Source organism: Bos indicus x Bos taurus, chromosome 2 (assembly GCF_003369695.1).
Source record: "Bos indicus x Bos taurus breed Angus x Brahman F1 hybrid chromosome 2, Bos_hybrid_MaternalHap_v2.0, whole genome shotgun sequence".
Lineage (NCBI taxonomy): Eukaryota > Metazoa > Chordata > Mammalia > Artiodactyla > Bovidae > Bos > Bos indicus x Bos taurus.
The window spans coordinates 88,949,643-88,971,983 of record NC_040077.1 but is presented as its reverse complement, the minus strand read 5'-3'; the positions used below and the strand labels follow the sequence as shown (position 1 = coordinate 88,971,983).

The following is a 22,341-nucleotide window of genomic DNA, read 5'->3' as shown; positions in this document are numbered from 1 at the left end:
GTTTCTCGGGCATCCAGACTGCGTCTCCCTCCTGTGACCTTTCTTTTCCCAGCAGGATAGGGAGACTGGGGTGGGGGCGGGAACCTCCCACCATCGCCTCCGCAGCCTCCTCTGCGGCGGCTGAGGGGCGGGGCGCTGGAGGGGCGTGTCCCGGGCGTGTCCCGGGCGGGGCCTCCTTTCCCAGGCTCTGCCGGGACGCACGGGGGCGCCGCTGGGCCCGCGCTGCTACAGGAGTTGCGGAGCCGCAGAGGAGGCGCTCACTTCCGCATCGGGCCAGGCGGCGTCCGGCTGCGGCGGCGCCCACGGCCAGGCGGGCCGCAGGTCAGTCGGGGATGCCGCCTACCCTGCCCCGCCCATCCGGAGGATCGGGGCGCTGGGTGGGCCTCAGGCCCGGGAGGCGGCGCGGCGTCCTGATTAAGGGCCCGGGCCGCAGACTCGGCTTCCGGTAGATTCGGGATCCCCGGAGTGCGGGAGACCCCGGCGGGGCTTTGTGGTGTCCCAGCCCCTCCCCTTTCGTCCAGCGTCATGGGAGGAGCTCGAGGCCCTTGAGCCGTGTTTCTCAAAGTAGGGTCCGCTGGCGGACTCCTGACCCCACCTCATACTTTGTGAACCGGAGTCTCTACCGTGGTCGGGGAATCTGCATTTTCAGCAAGCCTCCCTGATGGTTTTGATGCAGGTGGTCACAGGACTGCACTCTGGGAATGCTTTCTTAGAGGACTGGGCACTTCCGACTCCTTCCGACCCAGCAGGGAGTCCAAGTGGGTCCATTTGAGCATAGGGCCCTATGACTGGCCTTGAAGTGGTAGTCCTCTGTCTTGGGGGTTCTCTTGAATCCTTGCGCTCAGGGTGCTGCTGTGTTACTGTTGCCATCAGCAGGAGTCTTCAGATGGACAGATGTTTAGTGAGTGACGTGCCCGGGTCAGGAGCCTTAGTGAGAGTGCTGAAGGAGGCTGTGTGGCCTGCTGCTGGAAGAACTTGGAGTTGGTCCAGCTGTCCTGGATTGGGGCTGACTTCACCATTTAAAGCAGGGCGCACTTTCTTGTATCTTTCTCCAGTGTCCTCACCTGGAGAAGGAAATGGCAACCCACTCCAGTACTCTTGCCTGGAAACTCCCCTGGCGGAGGAGCCTGGTACGCTACAGTGCACGGGGTCGCGGAGAGACCAAAGGGACTGAGCGACTTCACTTTTCATGCATTGGAGAAGGAAATGGCAACCCACTCCAGTGTTCTTGCCTGGAGAATCCCAGGGACGGGGGGGGGCCTGGTGGGCTGTCGTCTATGGGGTAGTACAGAGTCGGACACGACTGGAGCGACTTAGCAGCAGCAGCAGCAGCAGTGCTCTCATCTGTCAGTAGGGACAGGAACGCCTACCCAGTAGGACTTTTCTGTGAATTAGGTAAAATCAGTCCAGTGACTCCTACAGTGGCTGGCACTCAGTAAATGGAAATTGTTAAGGGTGATGCTAAGGGTTGGATGGCATCACCTACTCCATGGACATGAGCTTGAACAAACTCTGAGAATTAGTGAAAGACAGGGAAACCTGGCATGCTGCCTGCAGTGAGTGAGGTCTCAGAGTAGGACACAACTTAGCAACTGAACAACAACAGAGGTGATGCAATTTATAGTTCCCCAAGCCAGAGATTAGTCAAGTGGAATAATATGTGGAGAGGGGTACAGAGTATATTTGGAGAACAAAGATTCTAACTGGGGTTGCTTGGGAAGTTCATGTAACCAATGAGGTTTGCCTGCAGCTTTGAAGAATAGACAGGATTCCAGGGAGCTGATAACAGGACAGCGTGAACCAGTTCCACCCCAGGCCTCAGAAGTGCTTCTTTCACATGGTTTGTTGCTGGGCTGCTGCTTGGACTTATACGCAGTGTAGGAAGTCACAGTGATAAATGGATTTTGAAAGCTGGACTGTTGGCCCATAATAGTTGCTGTCTACTGATTATGTTTCACACACATGGTATTCCTCAGACTCTAATGGTCTCCTTCTCTTATTTCATTGGAAGTTGGGTAAATTGGAACATCTACGAAAAGATCATAGTTGATGGCATAGGTGAATGGCCATGGATGCTTTGGGTGTAGTTGAGCCTCTTGGCAGCCATTTTACACTTGCTATGAAAGGTCCAGATACATTGGGAGTGCCTTTTTCATCATGGTATTGTTTTAGGTTTCATAGGAACACTGCCGTCACCTGTGGTTCACCTATCTCCAGAATGGGTTAGGAAATAAAATCTATAAAATGTCCCCAAAGCTTCAGCTATTTTGGAGGGAAGAAGCCAGATGATTTACAGATATCATTTTGTTCCTCTAGACCAGTTTGTCTTTTGGTATACATGGAATTCTAACCTTAGTTGACAAATTATATTTGCCTAATTTAAGAATTATCGTTACCATTGTTAGTAATGTCTGCTCTTAGGTTTCCTTAAATCTCTGGAGCCAATATAACATCTTTCAGTATACACCTTCTGGTAGATTTTTATGTCATTATAGATGCTATTTATCATTTATTGAGTACTTACTCAGAGTCAGAGACTGTTCTACATACTTTTTAAATTTTCTGTCAGTCATTCCTCTGATAGTCCTTTAAGGGAAGCATCATCCTTACCTCCAATTTAGACATGGGGAAACAGGCAAAGGAGGATTAATGTTTGCCTAAGGTCCCAAGATAGTAGCTAGTAGCGTCTAGCAGCCTGATTCCATGCTACATGCTCATAACCTCTGCAAGTCTACATTGCTCCCTAAGACTTATTATAGTTTGAAAAGATGTGTGAATACAAGAGATCATAAGCACACCTCACCTATGCTCTAAATGTAACAAACAATGCATTAGTTATCTCGATTAATTCTTTAAGCGATCATCTCAACACCTCGATTTGGTTATAATAGTTTATTATCATTTACATACTTGGGGACAGAGTTTTCCAGCTTCTCAGATTATCTGAGACTTCTTTTCTGTTATATAAAATCCTTCAATTCAATATTGCCAGTGCTGAGGAATTTGTTTAAAATCACATTTGAGTGTATACTTTTTAATCTATTTCATGTATTATTGGAAATGTCAGTGGTGATTGTCCTTTGTTTTTACAGAGGGGGACTGAGATCACTTTGTTTTGCAGTTTCTGAAAGTATTTCAAGGCAGAACTGTGCGTGTTGGAGAGAGCAATGGAAGGTCACAAGGCAGAAGAAGAAGTGTTAGATATTCTTCGACTGAACGTGGGTGGCTGTATTTACACAGCCAGGCGGGAGTCCTTGTGCCGCTTTAAGGATTCAATGCTGGCATCCATGTTCAGTGGTCGTTTCCCTTTAAAAACAGATGAATCAGGTAAATACCTCAAGTCTGTAAGCATGATCATGAATATTCATTAAAATAGGGGTCTAGTTTAAATTCCCTTTAATTTTTCTAATTACAACAGGATGTATTAGCTCAGTATGCTGATTACTAAGATCATTAAGACTGTATGGAGTTTCATTAAGTACCTGGAGAAATTAAATACCAGTTTCTAGAATCTGTGATGCTGTCGCTAAAAGTTGACAAAAAAGTGAATGTATATAAAGGTCAAAAAGTGAAACTGTCCAACTCTTTGCAACCCCATGGACTGTAGCCGGCCAGGCTCCTCTGTCCATGAGATCTCCCGGGCAAGAATATTGGAGTGGGTATCCATTCCCCTCTTCAGGGGATCTTCCAAATCCAGGGATTGAACTCCGGGTCTCCTGCATTGCATTGTCCAACCATGGATCTGATTTGGGGGATTAATTATATTTGGAAAGGTGTTACATTTATGCAACTCAGTGGGTCTTTGTATTGAGCTTGATTAAATATATTAGCTTCTGTATGTGTTCTTCAAGTTAAAAATTGTGTTTCTTAGAGAAAGCAGCTGCCTTCATAGCTAAGGGCAGTCATTGTCAGTGTAGAATTAGTGTTAAATTCACTCCTGGTCCAGCTGCAGAGCCTTGTGTGGGCTGACATGTATGCCACAGAAAACGTCAGTGCAGTGATGCTATCAGTCAACCATGGGAGAGGACTGAAAATTGATGTTTCAGAAGAAACTGTAAAACGCAAGGATTAGGGTCCTGATGCTGCTCTTTGCTTCAAGTGTTTTGGGGTACACTGAACCTACTGCTGGTTGTAAAAAAAAACTTCAGCAGTGCAAGTAGGGCTTTTTGTACATCTGAGGGATTCTGGGGCTCAGAGCACCCACTCTTGTTTCTGTGTTAGGTTGAGGAGTTCTGAGCCTGAAGGGCTGTTAGTATCCCTGGGTCTTGTTTGCCAGATGAATGGCAGTTGAAAGAATGAAAAACTCACTGATGTGTGGTGCCCAGGACTTGATGTCCATCTGGACAAAAAGGCTGTGGTAAAAAGGTGGTCAGTGGGAAGTGAGTTGTTTCCTCTGCTCCAAAGCTTATACCTTCTTAATCCTTTTATTCTAAACTAATCAATGGAGAAAAGGAATTATTGAATAACCTCATGGTGGTGGTTTAGTCACTAAGTCGTGTCTGACTATGACCTCATGGACTGTAGCCTGTCAGGCTCCTCTGTCCATACAGAAGTATTTTTTTAAAAATTCTGCTGAATTGTCTAAGAAAAGCCCTTTTTTATAAAGTAGTACCCGCATAGCATTTCTCTTTTAAAGTTTAGTACAAAAGGACAAGCCTAGTAAGTCCAAGGTCATGTGTCCAGGTCTTGGAACCATGGGTTTATATGTCAGTGACACTGCAAGTTGATTTGTACGATCACTGACATACGAACGCCAGACATAGTGACGAACACTCACATACCCTCATTAGGGAAGAACTCCATATACCTCTCCTGGCCCAGCCAGGCTGAGGTTAGGGGTAAACTTAAAATTCTACCAGCAGTCTGAGGCTTCCATGGTCTTTGCGGTAGCCAGCAGTGGGAATGTGGTCATTGTATCCAAAATTCCTGATGGAGCTCAGAATACATTTTCCTATATGGTAGGTGTGACTAGCGACCCCATGGACTGCAGCCCACCAGGCTCCTTGGTCCATGGGATTTTCCAGGCAAGAGTACTGGAGTGGGGTGCCATTGCCTTCTCCAAGAGGTTCCCCAAATTTGACTAAATCTACTTGAACACATGATATTAACTTTCTTATGAGAAAGAAACATTTCTACTTGTAGAGGTCTTCAGTCTAATTTTAGTTTGACATGTTGAAACTTTATCATGGTTATTTGTATCTATGCAATAATTTTTGAACTGAATGTTTTCTAGGAGCTTGTGTTATTGACCGTGATGGACATCTATTTAAATACCTTTTGGATTATCTTCATGGAGAAGTTCACATTCCCACAGAGGAGCAAACTCGGGTTGCTCTGCAGGAAGAAGCTGATTACTTTGGCATCCCTTATCCGTACAGCCTGTCTGACCACTTGGCCAATGAAATGGAGACATATTCTTTAAGGTCAAATATAGAACTTAAAAAGGTCTTGGCATTTTCTTAAGCTTTAAAATACATATATGAATATATAATATTCATTTATTATACATTTATTATTCACAAAGCACTGTATGTTATTTTGCATAGCCTGTGTTGTAACGTAAGCCACAATGAGACAGTTTTACATCTTACGATTTTTGAAGTTGTGTTTCTTAATTACCAGTATTCATTTTTAGGCCAAAATTCTGTTCTAGGAAAGTATATTACAAAGCCACTCAAAGGTTTATGGAGTTTTTATTCCTTGTTGAAAATTTACCACTTTTTGATGGCTTTTTATTTTTAAAAATAGAACTCTTCTACTCTTGAAGTTCTCCTTAAATTAAGAGCAGCACTGTAGTATGTAAGGATATAGTGGTAATAATTTCTTTCCCAAAATGATATTTTGAAAGGATAAATGTGTTAGTCGCTTAGTTGTGTCCAACTTTGTGACCTCATGGACTGTATGTAGCCCACCAAGCTCCTCTGTCCATAGGATTCTCCAGACAAGAATCCTGGAGTGGATTGCCATTTCCTCCTCCAGGGGATCTTCCTGACCCTGGGATTGAACTCATGTCTCCAGCATTGCAGGCAGATTCTTTACCATCTGAGCAACCAGGGAAGCATAACTTTAAAAGGATGGTAATGATAAATAAAAGATGGAATAAAATCTTTCACCTGATTGAATGAGTGTAGCAGTTGATTATTAAGTTGAAATATGTTTGATTAGTTCACCTTGAGATCAGTAAATTTTTTTTTAAGCTGCTTCTATTTTAAGTCACATTTTAAAGGTGTTTATATGACTTGAACAGCTTCATCTGTTTTTTTCTCATTAATAAGTATCATATTTGCTATTAATTAGCACTTTGGGGCATCTAAGAAAAATGTTTTTCCTAAATAATTGTGCATAGTGAAAACTGGTTTGAATTGGTCCGAATTCTGTTGACTTAGACGTCAGTGTTTAGGAGAGCAAGTTGATGGTATGGTTATTAGGAATGCAGCATGAAGAGAAAGTTGATTTGGTTCCAGATCCCCTTCGGGAATTTGCGTGGTTGTATAGATTCTGCTACTGGAATTATTTATAAATTGAGTTGTTAAACAGTCTCTTGGTACTGCTTGTCGCATCTGTAGAGTGGGGCTAAAAAAAAAACCTAACTGGGGTTAGTTGGGGTGGATTAACATTCACGTTTATAGTCTTTCATTCCTGGTTTGCATGCACAAAGAACAGAGCATGCATACGTTCATTCTGCCAGCCAACTCGTACTTATTACACCTAAGACACTGTTCTGGGGACCGTGTGGAACATTCAGTTTTTGCCCTTGAACAGTTTATAATGCAGTTGATGATTTTCACTGATGTGCAAGTGAAGATAAAAGCCAATTCAGGAATTAGATAGCAATATTAAATGCAGTACACATTAGGGTCCTCTTTTCCTTCTCTGAGTCAGTAAATAGTAAGCATCTCCTGTGTGTCAGACCCTTTTCTAGGCCCTTGGGATACAAAACCAACAAAACATTATTGCCCACAGCAGTAACGCCATTTCTCCCAGGGAAGGCCTGAGCCACCCCACCGGGTGAAGTCCTTTTGTTCTGTGCCCTCAGCGCCTCGTAGGCTTTCCTGGTAGCACTTAGTACACTGTGTGTTGATGACTTATTTAATGTCTGTCTTCTCCATCAGCTATAAATTGAGGAGGGCTGGGACCCTGTCTCCAGGACCTTATATACATAGTATTCACACATCACTTAGTATTCAAGTGACTGAATGAATAGGTGGATAAATGCCAAATAAGTTCAGACCGTAGGCATTTAGTTTCATATATTCATATCCTTCAGTGTGAAAGAACAAGTTAATCTGGTTCATCCATGATGGGATTTTGAGTTCAGAATAAGCATCCACCATGGGGTTAGTGAATAGAAGGTAAAAGGAAAATTGAGTCAAAAGGAAAATTTGGGGGAAAAGAAAAAATTCTAACTTTTAGTGATCATATGAAGATTTTAAAATGATGTTGGTAGTGAGTCTAGAGGAGGAGGAAATGAGGCATAATTTCCTAGTGGAAAAGGATTCTCTAGATGAAAAGGTGTTGGGTTTTGGGATAGTGAAATGCCCAAGCCCCCTCTACGACACCCCAAATTCAACAAATGGTTTGGTTTTTAAAGGCATAAAAAGTAGATGATATGTTTAGTCTTTTTATTTCCCTCACAACCAAGTGAAATGATAGCTTTACAGGAAAGTAATAAAACAAATTCATTTTTACTTTGCTCCAGAGTTAAATTCAAACTTTATATATATATATATATTTTTTTTTTTTTTTTGCTTCAGGCTTTAACAGACTTCTGTGATTCGTATGGTTTAGTATGCAATAAACCAACAGTTTGGGTTCTCCACTATCTTAACACATCTGGTGCAAGCTGTGAGAGTAGAATTATTGGTGTATATTCCACAAAAACTGATGGAACAGATGCTATTGATAAGCAGCTGGGAGGAAGAATTCACAGTAAAAGCATTTTTAAAAGGTATGTCTGTATTTAAATATGAAAAGGAACAAAATAAAGTCTTGGTCTCTTCTAAGAGGTGTTACGGAATTTAATATGTGGTTGACTAGGAAAGACCGTCAGTACTTCTCAACAGACAGAGTGAGTTTCATAGCTGTTGAGATAAGCCTGCTTCATGAAGAGATTGCAGTTCAGGCCATTTGTTATCTGTAGAAGCAATAGGCCATCCACCTGGTCTTACAGAAGTTCTCAGCTGGAACAGTCATCAGAATCCCCTGAAAGGCCTTATACAGAGAGAAAAGAAAGAAGAGAAAAGCCACATGCCTGGGTGTCTCCCCTGGACTGCAGTCCACGAGCAGAAGCCTAACCTAAAGTCAGCAGGCCTGCTGGGTGACCCAGGACTGGCCTCTGTCTTGGTGTCCTGGTTTAAGAAATGCCAAGAGTCGGACATGACCGAGCAACTGAACTGAACTGAAAGGCTTTTCATCCAGTCCCGTCCCAACTTGAAAATTCTCTACCTTGAGCATGTTAAATTCTTAAGGGTTATTCTGTTAATGTTTTCCTTGTAATCTTATTTATACTGGTCAATTCACCTAGCAGTTTTATTTTAGTTCTCTGGGAGATTGGATTGGGTCACATATTAGTGACTAATGCATGACCACATGAGCTTGCTTTTTAGACAATTAATATATCATCATTTTCTGAATTCTTTACAGACAGAGATGTTTGTATATAAGTACATGGCATAGTGTTAGAAAAGTTTTAGTCAAAGTTGAACCTTTTCTAACTTTGCTGGAGTTAGGTGATTTTTTAGAAAACTTATTTTAAAGATTTATTAGTTTGTCTACATAGTTTATATTGTGGAGTTAACAAATACTTTGCCACAGTAAAAAGAGATAAAATGTAGATTAGTATGTAAGTTTAGTTTATTGTAATAATATAGCATGTCATATATATATATGCTTAAGGATCACAGAAGAACAATTTTACTCAGTACCGACATATTTTTTTCCTTAATTAGCAAGCGCTTATTAAGTATCTTATTTGCTGTATACATATACATACATTCATACTTAGGTAGTATATTTTCATTACCTTTTGTAATATTTCTAGGGAGGCGGGAAATAATGTTCAGTACATTTGGAGCGATTATTCAGTAGCAGAACTGAAGAAAATGATGGATGCCTTTGATGCCTGGGAAGGAAAAGGTACAGTCCAATTTTTCTATTTCAAGGCGGAAGGTAGACTTTTCCTTAATAAGACAAAGCAAGGTCACATACTGAATTGCTTTTTTAGATAATGTAATTTTTGGTGTGGGTCCAGGTATTTGTCACCTCATAGTAACATTGAGGCAGTTTACTTAAAAAATTTTAAAACTCATGCATTACTGGCTATTATTAATAATTTATAGTTCAGTAACCTAAAATACACTTTTATTAGTTATGCTTACTTAATTCAATTTAAAAAGAGTTCCTGTAGCACCTTTTGGGTACCTAGCATTGTCGTAGGAAGTATACATCTGTGTTAAGCATAAAATGTATAATCAAAAGGAGAGCGAGAGAGAGAAAATGAAAATAATGCTGGGAAGATAGCTAAAGAGCCCTTAGAAAATAAAATATTATTTAAATGCACACTTTGAAATTTGACCATTTTTACCAAGCTGCTAACTTGAGTTGATAATAATACTGCTACTTGATATGCAGTGTGATACATAGTTTACACTTAGAATCTGTTAGTCCTAAGACTATGTGCTGTTTACTGTTTATTGATGAGGAAAAGAAGTCTCAGGGAGGCACGCCACTTATTAAAGATGGCAGAGAGTTAACTGTTCTATGCTTAAGTATTTTTTTCTTACTTAACATGTATTGATGTCTGTTAGGTGCAAGCACTATAATAAGTCCTAAAATTATCCAAAGATAAATAAGACACATCTTAGTCCTCAAATGATCTTAAAAGCTGGTAGAGACGACATTGCAAGTCACATAAGATTGAATAGAGAACGCAAGAGCCTTTTTAAAACTCTTCATCAGCTGTTCCTCTTTCAGGCAGGATGGTGGTCCCAAGCCTTTTTTCCCTCAGTACCCGTACTTTTCCTCCTTTTTCTTTTCATATCATGCCCCTCAAACAGATAGGATGAAGTGTAATGAACAAAGTGCTATTCTCTCTAAGCTTATTACTTGGGACTTAATTGACTTTGAGACACTTGGGCTTAAGTTGAGGAACACCCCTGCTGGTGTTCTCAGTCTCCTTTTGTGCCCCTGGACTGGCAGGCTGCCCAGGAAGCTTTGGGAGGGCCTGGCTGGGATTCCTTCTCCACTGACTCAGGAAGCTGGGATCTCTGACTCTAACAAAGCATGTGTGTGTAACTGACTTTAACTTTTTAGAAAGCATGTTATAAAGTATTACTGTTATCTTATAAAAGTTCTGGAAGGCCTGTGGAAAGCCATAATGCAGGAAACAGAAATGAGAGAAAGAACTATTGAAAGGAAGAAGGTGAAAGTGAGAAAAGTGTGGAAGTGTTAGCTGCTCAGCTGTGTCTGACTCAGCTCCTCTGTCCATGGAATTCTCCAGGCAAAAATACTGGAGTGGATTGCCATTCCCTTCTCCAGGGTATCTTCCTGACCTAGAAATTGAACCCGGGTCTCCTGCATTGCAGGCTGATCCTTTACTGCCTGAGTCACCAGGGAAACCCTAAGAAAGCCTTAAATACCAATAAAAAAGGATAGGTTATTTGAGAAATATGCTTGGGAGAAGAACATAACTTTAACCTCATAGCATTTATCAAAATACTGCCAGTATTATTAATTTTTTTTCATTATTTCATTATGAATGAAAAATGAAACTTTTATAAACTATAGTAAGATATAACCAAATAACTGATTTCTTAATTGGAAAATAAATTATAAGCTTAAAATGAAACATAAAGACAAAGATAAATTTGCTTATACAATATTTAATGTATTAACTTTAAAGCATAAAACGTTATAAATAAAATTTTAAAACTAATTAAAAAACTTGTATAAAAGTATTACATTAAGCAAAGATTATCCTTACAATAAATAGAGTTTATTTAAATTGACTAGAAAATCAGTTCAACCCTGTTACAAATAAAGGTATAAGATTCATGACCATAAAATTCCCAGGAAAGGAAATAAATGTGGCAGAGATTCAAACTCATTATTAATGAAATATGCATTAAATGAGAACTATTTTTACATACCAGATTAGTAAAGATCTCACGCAATCTTGGCAGGAATAAAATTAATATTACTTTTTTGGAAATTTATCAGTACATATCAATAGCATCAATATTGTTCATATCTTTTGACTCAGTAATTCTACTTCCAGAAATCTACCTTATGGACATAATCAAATGCAGGAAAAGGCTTATGAACAGAGATGTTCAACTGGGCATTATTCATAATAGAAAAAAAGTAAAAACAATATAAATGTCTATAATACAGGGCTAAATACATATTGGCACATCCACAAGATATAGATGGGATATAGCTATTAGAATTACTTTGAGTAACTTTTTACATTGATGAGCGCCCATGATTAAGAAATGGTCAAAGTAAGAAACAAAATTAAATATAATGTGTTTTCAATTATGTACATATAATATAAATAGAAAAAAGATTTGAATGAGATACATCAAAATGTCATGAGCCATAACTCCTAATCCCTTAATTAGAAGTGGTTTTTATTTTTTATATATACTTTTCTATATTTTCCAAGTTTTATACAATGACATGAATTTTATAGGAAAAAAATAAAAGTTTTAAAAACAGTTTGCTGTGTATCCATATAATAGAATTCTACTCAGAAATAAAAAGAAATGACTATTGATACATATATCAACATGGATGAATCTTCAAAGCATCATAAAGAAGCCAGACACAAAAGGCTACATACACAGTGTATGATTCCGTTTATGTGACCCTCTGGAAAAGGCAAAACTAAGGAATGGAGGGCAGGACATTGAGTGTAGAAGGGCACGAGGGAACTTTTGAGGGTGATAGAAATGTTGTATATCTTGATTGTGGACGTAGTTACATGACTGTACACACTTGTCAAAACTCAAGAGTAATTAAAAAAGGTGAATCTTATTTTATGTAAATTACATTTCAGTAAACCTGACTTGGAGAAGGCAATGGCACCCCACTCCAGTACTCTTGCCTGGAAAATCCCGTTGATGGAGGACCCTGGTAGGCTGCAGTCCATGGGGTCACTAAGAGTCGGACACAACTGAGCGATTTCACTTTAATGTTTCACTTTCATGCATTGGAGAAGGAAATGGCAACCCACTCCAGTGTTCTTGCCTGGAGAATCCCAGGGATGGGGAGCCTGGTGGACTGCCGTCTCTGGGGTCGCACAGAGTCGGACATGACCGAAGCGACTTAGCAGTAGCAGCAGCAAACCTGACTTAGAGATGAAAACTTACTGGATGAGATTTAGGGATGTTTTTGTGGTGTTTAAGTAGGTGTTTAAGTAGTCAAGCAGTTCTAGAAAGTTGTCTTAAAATGAGGTCCACAGACTTTGAGTATTGGACACAATATATATAATAATTTATGGGCTCACCTTGCTAAGTTGGTTATTACTGGACCTTTAATGATGAAAAAGAAAATGCCAAATTCTTTCTTGGGATTTAAAGATTACTTTTGTTTTTAATGCCAAGCAATTTGTATTCAGCATCATTCTTTAAACTTTTTCTAATGTGTCTGTGTATAATTTTTATGGTTGTTTTTTTTTTTAAATTGAGGTGTAATTCACATAAGAATTAAAGTACACATTTCAGTGACATTTGCTGCACCAACAGTGTGTGTAACCAGCACCTCGGTTTAGTTCCAAAACATTTCCTTCACCCTAAAAGGAAACCCAGTATCCATTAAGCGGTTACTCTCTGTTCTCCTCTCCCCTCAGCCCCTGGCAACTACCAGTCCGCTTTCTGTCTCAATGGATTTGCATATTCTGAATTTTTATATAAATGGAATCCTACAATATATGACCTTTTGTGTCTGGCTTCTTTCACTTAGATAATGTTTTTAAGTTTCATAAGAATACATTTTCAGCTTTCAGTCAGAATCATATCAAACAAACTGTTACCTATAGAATAGATGAACAACAAGGTCCTATTGTCGTGAATCCTGTGATAAACATAATGGAAAAGAATATGAAAAATAATATATACATATACATATGTATAACTGAATCACTGTTGTACAGTAGAAATTAACACAACATTGTAAATCAAGTATACTTCAATAAAATAAATTTTAAAAAGAAACAGCAGATTTAAAAATTAAGTGAATTTGACTGGAATCTTGGCTTACCACGTTAACTCAGATTATTCTTTTTTCTTTTTCTAAAAAGATTTATGTACTCATTTCTGGCTGTGCTATGTTCGTTGCCGCGTGTGGGCTCTCTCTAGTTGTGGTGAGCAGGCTTCTCACTGTCGTGTCGTCCCTTGTTGCGGAGCACAGGCTCTAGGCACGTGGGCTTTAGTAGTTGTGGCGTGAGGACTCTAGGGTGCTGGCTTAGTAGTTGTGGATCACGGGCTTAGTTGCTCCCTGGCATGTGAGATCTTCCCAGACCAGGGATTGAACCTGTGTTTCCCACACTGGCTGGTGTATTCTTAACCACTAGACCACCAGGGAAACCCCTCAGATTATTCTTGTTTGAACAGGTGCCTATAAAGTATTGATGACACCTCCTGTTCATATAGTGGTTGCCTTTTATAGAGTGGTTCACAAAATTTATCTGAATTGATGATCGAAGCAACCTGCTGCTGCTGCTAAGTCGCTTCAGTCGTGTCCGACTCTGTGCGACCCCATAGACGGCAGCCCGCCAGGCTCAGCCATCCCTGGGATTCTCCAGGCAAGAACACTGGAGTGGGTTGCCATTTCCTTCTCCAATGCATGAAAGTGAAAGGTGAAAGTGAAGTCGCTCAGTCGTGTCTGACTCTTAGCGACCCCATGGACTGCAGCCTACCAGGCTCCTCCGTCCATGGGATTTTCCAAGAGGTAGAAAGGGCAAGTGTTAGAACCCCCACTGTCCAATCTTTTCACGTTACTACCAACACTGTGACTTACGATAAAGGTACCGAACATCTCTTGAATGCTAAGTTCTAGGCATTTTGCTTTTATTTTCTCATTTAAGGTTTGAATTCTCATCATCATTTCACAGATGAGGAAATTCGGGCACAGAAAAGTTGTTAACTTTCCCAAGGTGTTATGATTAGCGAGTGATAGAAATGGGATCCAGACCCAGGCAGTCTTGGCTCCAAAGCCTGTGGCCTTAACCAGCATACACTCAGTTGCCCAGGTCTATATAATGACCTGCTGATTATCAGTAGCAGAGCTGGGCTCGGAGAAGGCTATGGCACCCCACTCCAGTACTCTTGCCTGGAAAATCCCATGGACAGAGGAGCCTGATGGGCTGCAGTCCATGGGGTCGTGAAGAGTTGGACATGACTGGGCGACTTCACTTTCACTTTTCATTTTCATGCATTGGAGAAGGAAATGGCAACCCACTCCAGTGTTCTTACCTGGAGAATCCCAGGGACGGGGGAGCCTGGTGGGCTGCCGTCTATGGGGTTGCACAGAGTCGGACACGACTGAAGCAACTTAGCAGCAGCAGCAGCAGAGCTGGGCTGGTAGCCAGCTCTTCGTAGACCCAGGTCATGAGCTGTGTCCCTGCTGCCCTGGCTCTTCATGTGAGCTTTTCCTGTGTGTACTTTTCTTTGTTAAATAGGAGGCATGAACTTTAAGGTTTTCCTGGCCAGTTTTATACCAAACAATGTTGCTGAATCTTTGGCAGTGGACAGTGGTTCTCTAAATTGTCTTTTATCTTCCAGGTGTTAGCTACTGGCGGGTGCCTCACGAGCTGATAGAATGCTGGACTCTGGAAGAGCGCCCTTTACTTGGAAGCCTGAGTCACATGGCTCCAATTCGAAAGAGGTTATTTGTTCTCTGTTGGTTTATTATTATTAATCTGTCACCTTTATTTTTACTGCCTTTATTGGGGGAATAAATAATGGTTCTTAACCTCACTGAGCTTACTAATCACCTTGATAAATATTCTGACTTACCATCAAAATATAAATCTAGATAAATGCAAAGTTACCAGAACTATGTAAAAAGTAGAAGTAATTCTTTAAAACTGAGTTATATGGTTTATTAGTATTTAAGCAGAGTCTGATTTTAAAAATACTAATGGACACAGTAGGAATGCTGTGGTATTTTTCCCCACTAAAGTGAAATCTCAGGCTTTATTGGCAATAGTTAAAAAATGTGTTAGACTTAATATTTGAAACTTCCTGTGATTTACTCTGAATTCTTTTCTGTAACCACAAATACTAATAGCATTTTTATTTAGTAGTATTTTCTTATGTTCTATGAGATAATTAGCATTAAATTCACTGCATGTCTGTGTCTTTCACTGTGTTTTACATACATTTAAAATTATTTCATTTTCATTGTCTGGGTATTATTCGTGGCTTTCTGATGTTCTAATTTCTTGATCATCTATTTTAGACTTTGTTTCGGTCCTCCTGTGAAATTTCAGACTGCTTTCTTTTACTCTCTGAATCTTTCACAGAATGCAGAGAATTTTACTTAGTTTTTAGTATTAATCCTATATTATTAAAACATCTTTTTTATTAAGGGCTTTCATTTTATTATCATAATTTCATTTTGCCATTTGAACTTACAGCGAGCAGATATCATTTGGGTCTAGAGCAGTGGTTATCAACCAGAGGCAGTTTTGTTATCCAGGGGATATATTTGGCAATGTTTGGAGACACTGTAGGGTGGGGGATGCTGCTGGCATTTAGAGGGTTGCTTCCTAGAAGGCAGAGGGCAGCCCCTCACAGCAAAGAAATATTGAACCCCAAATGGCAGTGGTGCTAAGGTAGAGAAAGACAGGACTGGAGTTCAGTGGAAGATGCATGTAAATGCAAAGCAAGCAGAAGGGGCTTTATGGAAGCTCTCCTCTGTGTTGGTTGTCTTTCCTCTGGGATTGTATTAAGCATTATTTTTGATTCATGGTCAAGATGGTGATAATGATGACTTAGCAGCACTTGTGAGGTCCCAAAGAACCATTTTTCACCTACAAAATTTCAGTTATGTTCAGTAGAGTTTAAAGGTCAAATATATTATATTCACAGTTTTCAAATCAGTATGCTATTATGATTCCAGTTCTAAGAATCTGATGTTAAGTACAGCTACTCCAGCTTTCTTTTGTTTTCTTTCGGTTTTTGTGGAATATCTTTTCCCATCCCTTCACTTTTAGTCTGTGTGTGTCCTTACATCTAGAGTGAGTACTTTGTGGGCAGCATATAGATGGGTCCTAGCGTGTGATCTGTTCAGCCACCCTATGTCTTTTGATTGGGGAATGCAGTCTGTTTTCATTTAAAGTAATTATTGATAGGTATGTATGTACTTAATTCTCCTGAAGTAGGAAATGGCAACCTGCTCCAGTATTCTTGCCTGGAAAATTCCATGGACAGAGGAGCCTGGCAGGCTACAGTCCCTTGGGTCGCAAAGAGTCAGACATAACTCAGTCAGACTGAGCACACATGTACTTATTTCCATTTTGTTAACTGTTTTCTGGCTATTTTTGTAGTTCCTCTCTGTTCCTTTATTTTGCTCTCTTCCATTATGGTTTGATAACTTTCTTTAGTGGTACGATTCATACCACTAAAGAAAGTTCAGTTCAGTTCAGTCGCTCAGTCGTGTCCGACTCTTTGCGACCCCATGAATCGCAGCACACCAGGCCTCCCTGTCCATCACCAACTCCCGGAGTTCACTCAGACTCACGTCCATTGAGTCAGTGATGCCATCCAGCCATCTCATCCTCTGTCGTCCCCTTTTCCTCCTGCCCCCAATCCCCCCCAGAATCAGAGTCTTTTCCAATGAGTCAGCTCTTCGCATGAGGTGGCCAAAGTACTGGAGTTTCAGCTTTAGCATCATTCCTTCCAAAGAAATCAAGTTATCAAACCATAAATCTCAGTATTTGTACTATCCCATGCCATGTTTTATGTTTTGATATCATATTTTTATACTGTCTTAACTGATTATTGTAATCATAGTTATTTTTTTTACTTTTGACTTTGAACCTTTATATCAGCTTAAAGTGATTAATATACTACCTTTACTACATATTTACTTTTCCAGTAAGATTTATTCTTTCATATGTGTTCTTGTTACTAATTAGTGCCCTTTGTTTTAAGCTTAAAGAAGTTCGTTTAACATTTCATATAAGGCTGGTTTCAGTTTAGTTCAATTCAGTCACTCAGTCATGCCTGACTCTTTGTGACCCCATGGACTGCAGCACCCCAGGCCTCCCTGTCCATCACCAACTCCTGGAGTTTACCCATACTCATGTCCATTGAGTCGGTGATGTCATCCAACATCATAATTTCATGGCTGCAGTCACCATGTGCAGTGATTTTGGAGCCCAAAAAAACAAAGTCAGCCACTGTTTCCACTGTTTCCCCATCTATTTGCCATGAAGTGATGGGATCAGATGCCATGATCTTAGTTTTCTGAGTGTTGAGCTTTAAGCCAACTTTTTCACTCTCCTCTTTCACTTTCATCAAGAAGCTCTTTAGTTCTTCACTTTCTGCCATAAGGGTGGTGTCATCTGCATATCTAAAGTTATTGATATTTCTCCCAGCAATCTTGATTCCAGCTTGTGCTTCATCCAGCGCAGTGTTTATCATCATGTATATAAGTTAAATAAGCAGGGTGACAATATACAGCCTTGACGTACTCCTTTTCCTATTTGGAACCAGTCTTTTGTTCCATGTCCAGTCCTAACTGTTGCTTCCTGACCTGCATACAGATTTCTCAAGAGGCTGGTTTAGTGGTGATGAACTCCTTTAGCTTTTGCTTGTTTGGAAAACTGTTTCTCCTTCAATTCTTAATAGTAACATTGCTGGGTAGAGTATTCTTGGTTGGATTTTTCTTTCTTTTACCACTGTGACTATATTATGCACCCCCCTTCTGGCTTGCAAAGTTTCTGCTGAAAAAATCTCTTGATAATCTTATGGGGGTTCCTTTGTATATAACAAGTTATTTTTCTCTTGCTGCTTTTAAGATTTTCTCCTTTAACTTTTGACATTTTAATTGTAATGTGTCTTAGTATAGGTCTCTTTGGCTTTACCTTATTTGGAATTCTCTGGGCTTCCTGGATCTGGATGTCTCTTTCCTTCTTCAACTATGTAATTTTCAGCTTTATTTATTCAAACAAGATTTCTTCTCCTTTCTCTCTTCTTCTGGGAGCCCTGTAATGTGGATGTTAATTTGGTGTTGTCCCATAAGTCCCTTCAGCTATCTTCAATTTTTTCACTCTTTTTCTTTCTGCTGATCTGATTGGGTGAATTCCACTGCCCTGCCTTTGAGTTGAGTGATTCTTTCTTCTGCTTCATCTGGCCTGCTGTTGAACCCCTGTAGTATATTTTACAGTTCAATTATGGTGTTCTTGAGCTCTGTGACTTATATTTTTCATATCTTTGTTGAAGTTTTTCACTGTGTTCATTCACTCTTCTCCCAGTCCAGTGTCCATTTTTATGACCATTATTGAACTCCTTATCAGCCAAATTACTTAATCTGTGTTTCATTAATGTCTTTTGGTGAGGTTTCATCTTGTTCTCTCATTTGAAACATTTTCCTCAGTTTTTTCATTTTAGTTGATTCTCTGTGTTGATTTCTGTGCAGTAGATGAAACAATCACCTGTTCACCAGTGTTCCCACTTTAGGCTTTTTATAGTGAATGGTAACTCAGTTCAGGAATCTTGGAAGGTTTGTCCAATACTTCTCGAATTCGAAAAGCATCTAACTGTACCGTGGGTTTTACTAGTCTAGCAGTTCCCAGAATGTGTTCTGTGGCATGCTAATTTTACTGGGTGCCAAGGGTTACATTACAGAATGATTGGTCAGTGGAGTCAACAAAGCTAAACAGGTGTCTTTACTATAGAATCTTTGTTAATATAGAGTTTAAAACTTCAGTAGAATAAAATACACACTTAGCATTTCTCAAGTTTATTTGTGAAACCCGTTTTTTTCCCTTAATAAATCTCTTGCAGCTGCTTTTCTGGGAAAAACAACTTGGGACACTCCTGGTTATCCTCTGGATTGCATCAGGCTTTGTGAGAACAAGTCATGTGTTGTATAATTCTAGTGTAACACTTCAGATTTTAACTTATCATTGGTATTAACATTATGCATGAGTTTAAAAGAATGTATTTAAATTGAAACAATCTTCTGCAACCTTGCTAATTTATTTATTGACCTTGGTGGGCAATGAGAGATGAAGTAGGTAAGTTGATACCGCTAAACCTCTTGACTCAAATTCTTGACAAAAACCTTTTTGTTCACCTTGAAGTTAAACTTTGGAGACATTTTCATTAGCTATTAAACCTATAAATGCTGACAAGCACCCATTTCTGTATTTACAGGCGACTAATAGTCAATGAAGAAGAAGAAGAAGGTGTGAACTGTAAGACCGGACCTAAGCCAGTCCGATTTTTGGGTCCTTCCACCAGCACCCAAATTAAGGTCAAGAACTCTGCTTCCATCAGGGTGTCTCCAGCCAGTGCCCCTCAACCCTGGCCCCGGGCAACAGCAAACCTGGCTGCAGGAGGAAGGGCAGTGCAGCGCTCTGCCCAGTCAAAAGTGCCAACCCCGGTGGGAACTGGGCTGCCTGAACATCCCCAGGCTGCACAGGGGCCTGGGGCTCCTGAGAACGGGGCCACGCACCTACCTCCGGCTAAGGTTCTGCTCTCGGACAAGACGGCCACCCCGCACCGAGTGATCAAACTGAGACGGACTCCACTGTGTGCCACCGGGTCTTCCCTGCCTGCCTGCACCACACCCAGGCCAGCGGGTCCCCCGGAACCGCCCCCTGACGCCCTTAGCCCGCTGGGCACGTGGACCGAAAACGGGCAGGACCAGACCAAGTGATGGAAATGGGGACTTGGGACTGTTTGCCTCTCCAAGCTTCCAACCCCGTTAACACAAACAAGCAGCTCTCTTTCCCCATACTGTCCAGGTGAACACTTACGTTTCTATTTAGGATGATTAGTGTGAAGCAGGAATGGAGGAGGGAGACTGTAAGTGGTTGGGCCTATGTTTACTTCTCATTTTCCCAACGTTTAAATTATTTGTCTAGGGACAGTTTTAATTTCAGGTTTTTTAATGTGTAGTTTTTTTTATTTTTAATAAAAATACCAATTTTTATTGGTATTAAGGCAACAAAACAGCTGGGCAAAGTCAAACCTAGGAAGCCTACTTTGTTGCTGAAATAATTATAGATTTTAGGCACTTATTTGATGTTACTCATTTCAGCGGAGAGATAAAAGTGAAATTTGAGCTTAGCTCTTCCTGCCGGTGAAATAGAGAGGGGGATTTAGTGCTCCCCTGTGCTGCATGCCAGATGGGGAAGATTTGAGAGAAAACGTAGATCAAGGTGAACTCCCTGCAGGTGACTCTCAGAATCAAGAGGTAACATGAAAAGAAATGATGGGGAGGGGAAAAAAAAGTAATTTGAGATCACACTTTGACTCTCACTTAATGAAACAGTTTTCTTTCCTAGATTGACTTTTCTTGCTCTTTTCCCTTAGCAGATTTATTTTATACATCACAGGAAGATTTCTTGGGTTTAGAATTATATAACATGTTTTTGGACTGAATTGTGAAAGTATTTTATTTTCATTTGGATTGTGAAGTTTTGAAAGTACTTTGAAAAAGAAAAAAAATTCAGCTTTTTAACTAAAGTTAGTATTTTTTTTCTGGAAATGACTATTAAAGAGTTACTCTGATTATACAATATGGTTTTTATGTATACAATTTCCACATAATTTGAATTTAATATTTTAAAACAGTATTTTGATTAATCTTCTATTTTTTCACAGTTCAGTTGTATGTGCTTACACATACATATTATATTTTGTAATTGGATCACGTTTCTATCTTTAGTGAGCAGTATGTTTTCAGTGTGTTAAAAATAAGTTCATAAAGCAGGATACTTTTTACTCAGTGCTTATCATTGTACTTGCATTGGTTTAAAAGACTAAAGTAAATATACTCAAAACATTGCTTTTTATTAAATAAAGCAAAACCTTTCCATAAAAAGTGATATTTTTCTGTAACTGTACTTATTTTTAAGTCCTTGAGCCCTTTAGTAGTGTGAAAGTTTGTTCATTTATATCTGTTTCTGCTCACAAAATTGCTTTCTTGTATAGTTAATGTATGAAATAGTTAAACCAATTTGGATAGCTGTCTGAGTACCATCAGCTTTTTTAAATAAGTGGTTTATTTGGGTAGAAAAAGTGAATATTTAAAAATTCATGAATGATAGTCCCCTGGGAAATATATAAAATATGCAGTCATCTTGAAAAATACTAAAATCCAGGTCTTCTGAAAATTAAAGACCATAGTGAGTTTTAAGTACTTTCATTTAGGATATTATTCATATTGCTTGATCTATGACATTTTGAATTGCGGATTCATATAAGAAGATTTTATAGTAATAGATGTGTATTTTATACATAGTAAACATTTGTCTGGAGAGGAAACATGTTGAAAGTTAATCATGGTTGATTCAGTTGACAGCCTGCCTTTCTTTGCATCAAGTAGTTTAAGGGACATCTATTGAGCAGATTTGGCCTTTATAAGAGGTGAGTTTTTGGAATAACTACTGGGCCATGGCACAGCTAAAGTGGAAAGGTACAGACTTTCCCTTATAAATATCAGGAATCAAAATGCTCCTGGAACTTGAAAATTACTTTATTTTGGTGTGATTGGGGTGGGGGGGTACGTTCATTTTGCATAAAGAAACATTTTACCTAATACCAGACTCTGCAAACATATGAGTTGGCAACTCATCATAACCCATGGCCCTTCCTGGAAAATAAAAAATTTTTAAATGAAAGAATGCTTTATAGAATAGTAATTCAGTATCATTACTTTGGAAAAGTAGGTTTGTGCAATTGTTGGGTCAAAGGACACAATAGAAATTCTGAATGGGGTGAGTAGGGTATTTAAGTATTGTTCATTATCTTTTTTATGAAAAAGATAATTAACTATGCCCTTCTAGGTAATCTGTGTTGAAAACTGGTTTGCCCTGATTAAAACTGGTTAGTTATACAGTGGAAAGCCTAAGGCTGACAGTAGGAGTCTACTGAAACAGTTGTTTCATGTGTATTTTTAAATACCAAGTTTTTGTTTCAATATTGCCTTATGTTATAGTTTATAAAGTATTTTCATATATTTTATTTCATTGTGTTTATTTTACTTTTTAGTTTCAGAACAACATAATGAAGGTTAATCTTTCCTTGTCCTTTAAAGATCAGGAAGATGAAGTTAAGACTGTACAATAATGACTGCGCTACTCCCAACACACATTTTAGC

General features: G+C 39.6%; 1 protein-coding gene across 2 annotated transcripts; it reads left to right on the top strand.

Annotated features, from left to right (window-relative positions):
* Positions 1-162: 162 nt before the first annotated feature.
* On the top strand, positions 163-22,205 carry KCTD18 (potassium channel tetramerization domain containing 18). Of its 2 annotated transcripts, none has more exons than XM_027564031.1 (7): positions 163-321; positions 3,093-3,327; positions 5,234-5,445; positions 7,755-7,948; positions 9,041-9,135; positions 14,784-14,886; positions 19,389-22,205. In XM_027564031.1, exons 2-7 carry the CDS (start codon positions 3,168-3,170, stop codon positions 19,891-19,893), a joined length of 1,269 nt encoding a protein of 422 aa, XP_027419832.1. In that variant the 5' UTR covers positions 163-321; positions 3,093-3,167; the 3' UTR covers positions 19,894-22,205. The 2 variants fall into 2 exon arrangements, with proteins under 2 accessions (XP_027419832.1, XP_027419838.1); XM_027564037.1 differs by having other exon boundaries at positions 215-321; positions 3,122-3,327; positions 19,389-21,067.
* The last annotated feature ends 136 nt before the right edge of the window (positions 22,206-22,341 follow it).

Coding starts and splice junctions, on each gene's coding strand:
- KCTD18 (XM_027564031.1), top strand. CDS start 3,168: ATGGAAGGTCACAAGGCAGAAGAAGAAGTGTTAGATATTCTTCGACTG. Junction 9,136..14,783: donor TGATGCCTGGGAAGGAAAAG/GTACAGTCCAAT, acceptor TTTATCTTCCAG/GTGTTAGCTACTGGCGGGTG. Junction 14,887..19,388: donor ATGGCTCCAATTCGAAAGAG/GTTATTTGTTCT, acceptor CTGTATTTACAG/GCGACTAATAGTCAATGAAG.